General features: G+C 53.0%; 1 protein-coding gene across 2 annotated transcripts in view; it reads left to right on the top strand.

Moving 5' to 3' along the window:
- Positions 1–2,854: 2,854 nt before the first annotated feature.
- CDK6 (cyclin dependent kinase 6) overlaps positions 2,855–6,000 on the top strand; it is a 133,865-nt gene continuing 130,719 nt past the window's right edge. Inside the window, exons 1-2 of one of the 2 annotated variants that reach the window (XM_033060866.1) lie at positions 2,855–3,047; positions 5,105–5,576. In XM_033060866.1, the coding sequence (XP_032916757.1) occupies positions 5,344–5,576 (233 nt within the window). In that variant the 5' untranslated portion in view covers positions 2,855–3,047; positions 5,105–5,343. Of the gene's footprint in view, positions 3,048–3,562; positions 3,601–5,104; positions 5,577–6,000 lie in introns of those variants that run through there. The other variant, XM_033060872.1, reaches the window with a different exon arrangement.

Below are 6,000 nucleotides of genomic sequence, written 5' to 3'. Positions count from 1 at the left end.
AAAAAAAATAGTCACATCACTTTTTTTAAAGTCCCTCAAAAAACTCTGAGGAGCATATAAAGCCACATTAACTATGTGGCACTTTTTCGTTATAAATTCATTCAGTTTGACAGCATGATAATATAATCTCTTATGACAATCTCTCCTGACATCACCACACAGAAAGCTAGAATGCTTTTAAAGGACAGAACAATTACATATGCTTCCAAAAATATTGGGAGAATTTGGGATGAAAAGGTGATCTTGCACTGAAGACATTTTAGTAGAAGAATGATAAACCAGCACATTTGAGCACAGAGGTATATATCAGGGTACTGCAGAAATCTCTTTTCTACTTTCATCCTGAATATGAGGCTGCATATTTATCTGGCCAAAGGACCCGGTGCCCCTCAGCCCCTCCTTGGGAACAGCACAGTTAACAGAGCCTGATGGGAGTTTAAAGATCCAGAGATCTTCAGGGGGAGACAGCAACCAAAGCTTCACTTCTCCCTCCAAAAGTGAAACCTATTGCATGTGAAGTGAGACAATTAATGCCTTTGGAATCTGGGGAGAGATTTGTACCAAGCTTGTTACAACTGCCTAGATATTAGGGAGAGGGATGGAGGGGTGGGGAAGGGGAGGAAAGGAAAGGAAAGGAAAGGAAAGGAAAGGAAAGGAAAGGAAAGGAAAGGAAAGGAAAGGAAAGGAAAGGAAAGGAAAGGAAAGGAAAGGAAAGGAAAGGAAAGGAAAGGAAAGGAAAGGAAAGGAAAGGAAAGGAAAGGAAAGGAAAGGAAAGGAAAGGAAAGGAAAGGAAAGGAAAGGAAAGGAAAGGAAAGGAAAGGAAAGGAAAGGAAAGGAAAGGAAAGGAAAGGAAAGGAAAGGAAAGGAAAGGAAAGGAAAGGAAAGGAAAGGAAAGGAAAGGAAAGGAAAGGAAAGGCATATTACAAAACAAAAAAATTGAGATAGTGTACATGTGAACCTTATAATGTGATGTGATTTTTCACATCTTTTAAGAACAAATATTTGATCTGTGTATTTGAATCTGTGACACTTTCACATTTAAATATTATGGGGTTTACTGTTAACTTCAGCATATTTTTCTGAAAAATCATGGACTTCAGAAGTTGATGAGGAATTATGATGATTTAAACAAAATACATTCTGAGTATAAATTAAGTTCTTGGAAAGTATGCATGGTGTCCTGCAAAAACTCTCATGCCACTGGCCTTTTCCTTGAAGGTGAGTGGTACCAGCTTCCTCTTTTCTCTGGAGGAAATCAGGGGTCTCCCTTCTGCCCTCAACCAGTTTCCCCTTGCTGGCTCTCCGAGTGCTGCTTCTAAACCTCTTAGAAATAGGAAGGGCGTGTGGAATTGCTGGGGTCAGTTTTGAAGTCAGTTTCTATTTAACCTACAGGATTTCATATATGGTGGTTAGCATTGTGAGCCCAGACAGAGTAATTATATACTTCTTTCTGATACGAATTATTTTCATTTTTACAGTTTTTTTTTTTTTAGTTATTCTAAATCAATGTAGAGCACCAAGTTCTAGACATACACTTTTTGTAGCTATAAAACCACTTAGTTAAATTACACTTCTAAAAATGGGGATTTGGGTCCACTCCTTCCCAGTTAATCTAGTGTATGAGGTGGTTCATCCTTGAGGTTCAGAAGAGGTGCTAGAGGTCCTTGAGGTGCTAGAGGTTAGGATACCAGCTAGGAGAACTGGGAACTGGGCCGTATGCTTTGTCCCCATGGAGACAGTTGATTGGTATTAGTTTTATGATTATTTTTTCCTGCAGTGAATTTCGGTATTTGCAGGAATTGGCTCCATACTGAATATTCTCTGCATCAGAAAACGGACTGCCTGTGCACCCTACTCCTCCACACACCCTGCTCTCCTTCTTCCCCTGCCCCGTGCATCTCTAGCAGCACTTCTGTCGGGGCAAAGACTTTGCTGTGATTGGGGGCTCTTCAGCAACGAACTTTCTTGATGCTTCCCGAAAGCATTCATGGGCGCTTACTTCCTGCCGGAGCTGACTGTGAATGGAAAGCAGTAAATAAAAAAAAAAAAAAAAAAAAAAAAAAAGAAAAAAAAAGAAAAGAAAAAAATCTCAACCAGAACACAGAATACTTCGCGTTTTTCTGGAGGGGAAAAAATATATTTCCCATGATGGGGGTGGAGGGGGGGGAAACCGAAACCCCAAAAGGGTTATTTCCCAGCGCCTAGCACGCTGAGCTCTAGGAATGAGTCAGGGCTCTCAGTGCTGCCGCAGCCGGCTGAGCCCAAGCCCGTGCAGCGCCGAGCGCGGCGGGGCCGGGCCGGGGCCGTGGCCGGGCCGGGCCCTGCCGGGACCCCCCGGGGCGCTCGCCCCGGGCCATGCCTGGCCGCGGCGCTCGCAGCGACCCTTGCGGTATGCGGCTGCCTTTGGCAGGGGCACATGAAGGATTTCATTGAGTGTGAAGACAGAGAGCAGAGACAGAAAGCAGAAGGAGGCGGCTGCAGCCTTTGTAGTCGGGGAGGAATGCGGAAATGTTGAAGCACTATGTCAAACTTTTTTGAAACGGGGTCAAGTCACATTCAGCCAGCGTGGGAAAGCAAGGGAAAAAAAAGTTGAGGAGAGGGGGGGAAAAAAAAAAAAAGGCAGCAAGCTGCTGCTGCTCCCAGGCAGAACAGAGGCCGGGGGAGCGAGCGAGCAGCGGCAGCGCAGCGCCGGGGCAGCGGCGGCGCCGAGGGCCGGTGCCCGAGCCCCGCACCGCAGGCTGCGGCCGGCGGGGCTGCGATCGTGGCGCTGCAGCTCCCCGGGGGCCGCCGGCCGCGATTTTTATTTCGCGTTTTCCTTTTCCCCGGGCAGGGTGGGGGCGGGAGGAGCGGGCTGGGGGACGAGTGCGAGCTCCTTCTGCGCCAAGGTGCAGCCCGGCGGCGGCAGGAGGATGCGAGCCGAGGGCGGCCGAGCCGCGGATCAGCTACCTGTGTGGCCCGGGCGGCCGCTGCCGGGACCTGCCGGAGACATCGCCATGTGAAGGGGCAGACCCCGGGCCGGCTCTCCACCCCGCCTCGCTCAATGGGAGGTTTGTGTTAGAGAGGACTCACCCCCTCCCTCCCCCCCTCCACCCCCCGGGGCTGAGGATTATTTGGGGAACTGGTGGCGGTGCAGGCGGCCGTGGCGCACACCAGGTAACGCGGGGCGCCCATGTGCTCCGCGCACCCGGCCCCGCGGCGTGGCCCACACGCCGCCCCCTCCCCGCCCGGCCCGGGAGCCCACACCGCGCACCCCCCCTCCCCGCGGGCGGCACCGCGGACGCGTCCCTTCGGCAGCCGGGCCGGGGCAGCGCGCCCCGCGGGTCGGTGCGGGGGCGCGGAGGGGCCCGCGGGGGAAGGGGTGCCTTCAGGGGGAGCCGCCGGGGGGGTCCCGTCGGTGTCCTGCCGAGCAGCGGAGCCGGGCCCCCCTCTCCGCCCCGTCCGCTGAGAGGAAGCGCGGGGACGCGGCTCTCCGCGTGTCCCCCGCCGCCGCCCCCCGCCGCCTGCGGGGCGCCCGCGGAGGGGAGCTCGGCGGCGCGGCGGGAGCAGCGGCGGCCGGGGGCAGCCCCGGTGCCCCGCCGTGCCCGGGGAGGGCGAGCACGGGTAAGTTTCCACGCGGCCGCGCCGGGGCAGAGGCCCGCCGGCCCCGCCGCCACGCACGCGCGGCACCGCTGCCCGCCGCTCGGGGGCGCCCTGCCCGCGGCGCGGGGTGGGAGGGGGAGCGGGCGGCCGCGCCGGGGGTCGGGACAGGGATCCCCCGCACACCCGCTCGGGACGGGCAGGGATCCCCCGCGCACCGGGCTTGGGCAGGGTCTCCCCCACACCCGGCTCGGGCAGGGATCCCCCACACACCCGGCTCGGGGCCGCCCCCCACGGGGGCCCGCGCTCGGTGTCGCCCAGTGATGCTGCAGGCGGGGGACGCGGGGCTGCCCGGTGGCTGGGGCGGTGCGGTACCGTGGCAGCTGTGCTGGGAACTGAAGCCGGAGAGGCAGGGAGCCGCCTCTGGCTGCAGCCGAGGAGAAGGGATGAGCTGAGCAGTGGACACAGGTCTTTTTCAGATAGCGCTTTTCACCTCCAGCTAAAGTGTAAGATCAGCGTAAGTGTGCGGAATAGCCCTGACGCTTTGTGCTTGAATTCCACTTAAGGGATCCCCGACTCACCTATCTGGGACTCATTCATCCTAGCACGACAAAAATGTGGTGTAGGAGAGGGGTACAGTCCTGGAGGTCACTGTATCACTGTATTAAAAAGGGTCATGGAGAAGGGAGAAATTGATGTGGAGCTTTGTGAGGGAAGAGGATTTGCCCAGTCCTGCAGAAAGTGGATGAAACTGGATGCAGAAGGAAGTGCTTCAGCTCTCCAGCCTCATGCACTCTGCAGCAGAGCATGCTGTTCCTGAAGACATCTTTGACCATGCTGCTTTGCAAAGAGCTGCCAGTGACACATGTAGCAAAATCCACAGCCAACACCCTTGCTTGTTAATAAATTTGCAAAAGTGCCTATTTCTGAATCTTCTTCAGGACATTGTGCTTCATAACGTATTACTGTCATCTAAATACGCATGTATTTCGCCTCTCCACTGGCGTGTTGTTTCTTGCAAAGTGATCATGATCTGTTCATGAAGGACTTAGCACAGGAGAGAGCAGACCAAGGCAGAAACCTCCAAATGCTATTATTTACAAGCAGGTGACAGTAATATAGTAAAATACATATCCAGACTACCACATTCAATGAAGTAAACTTTTGAGTCCTGAAATCCTGATACAAGCTGTTGGATGTACACTTCCTCTCATGTATGCCTAGTTAGCTCTGCCATCCCCATCAACCATGTGTCATGGGCCATCAACTTTAGCCCATTTTCAGTAAAACCCCTCAGCATGCTGCTGCTCTGTAGCCGAGTACCTAGCCTTCTTCGCACACTGTGATAACTTTGTAGTGTATCACACACTCGGGGACGTTGATACATATGTCACCCTCATGGTTCACATCTTCCTTTCACCACGATTTTGCTTTGCATATCTGTATTAGCTTAATTTTTGCAGGTTTTGAACAATGCAAAGTCATGAAGTAAACTAAACTCACTTTTCTTGCTTGGTTTGTCCTCCAGATTTGTTTGGCTTTACACAGGCAATGCTCCCAAAGACTGTATGATAATTCCTGGTGGCTGAAAGAGGAGGCACACTGTGGCCAGTACAGAAAAGGAACAAGAACAAGAGAGTAAGAGCTTCCTACTGCCTCTCTGGCAGAGGTACCAAGTGCCTGCCTGCACCCAAGCAAAGTTTTCAGAAAGTGAGACTGAGAACCACCTTGAGGCACTTGGAGAGGGGAAAGAGGGCTGGTGCCAACATGGATAAGGACAGCACAAACCTGGCTGACCAGCAGTATGAGTGTGTGGCTGAGATTGGGGAAGGAGCCTACGGGAAGGTGTTCAAAGCCCGAGACTTGAAGAACGGAGGTCGCTTTGTTGCGCTGAAGCGGGTACGGGTGCAGACCAGCGAGGAGGGGATGCCACTGTCCACAATCCGGGAGGTGGCAGTTTTGAGGCACCTGGAGACATTCGAACACCCCAACGTGGTCAGGTGAGGAAGTTGGACCACTGTCCTGATCAGTGGGATCCTGGGTTTAGTATGTGAATTGGGTGAGTAAGAGTTTGGGGGGCATAAATGGAATGGACACTAGTTTGGGTTTGTGGCTGAAGTGCACGCTAAACTATGTGCATGAAGTGTGGTTTGAGGTTTCAACAGGCCATGGTGCTACCTGCCAGACCTCACCTCATCCCTGTGCATTGCCTCCCACACACACAAACACCCATCTCCAGAGGCATAGGTGTGTGATTTAAGTGTTGGAATGGATGGGCAAGGAGCCATATATATACTATTTCCTCAGGCATGAGAGAAAATTTTAAAAACCCCAACCTCTCCCTGTTTTTGTCTGAACTATTAGTACTGCCAGCTGCAGCTGATTTTTAGCAGCTCTCTTCATTATAGAAATGGCAAGAATGAG

This window comes from Catharus ustulatus, chromosome 1 (assembly GCF_009819885.2).
Source record: "Catharus ustulatus isolate bCatUst1 chromosome 1, bCatUst1.pri.v2, whole genome shotgun sequence".
Classification (NCBI taxonomy): domain Eukaryota; kingdom Metazoa; phylum Chordata; class Aves; order Passeriformes; family Turdidae; genus Catharus; species Catharus ustulatus.
This window is presented reverse-complemented; position numbering and strand designations above follow the sequence as displayed.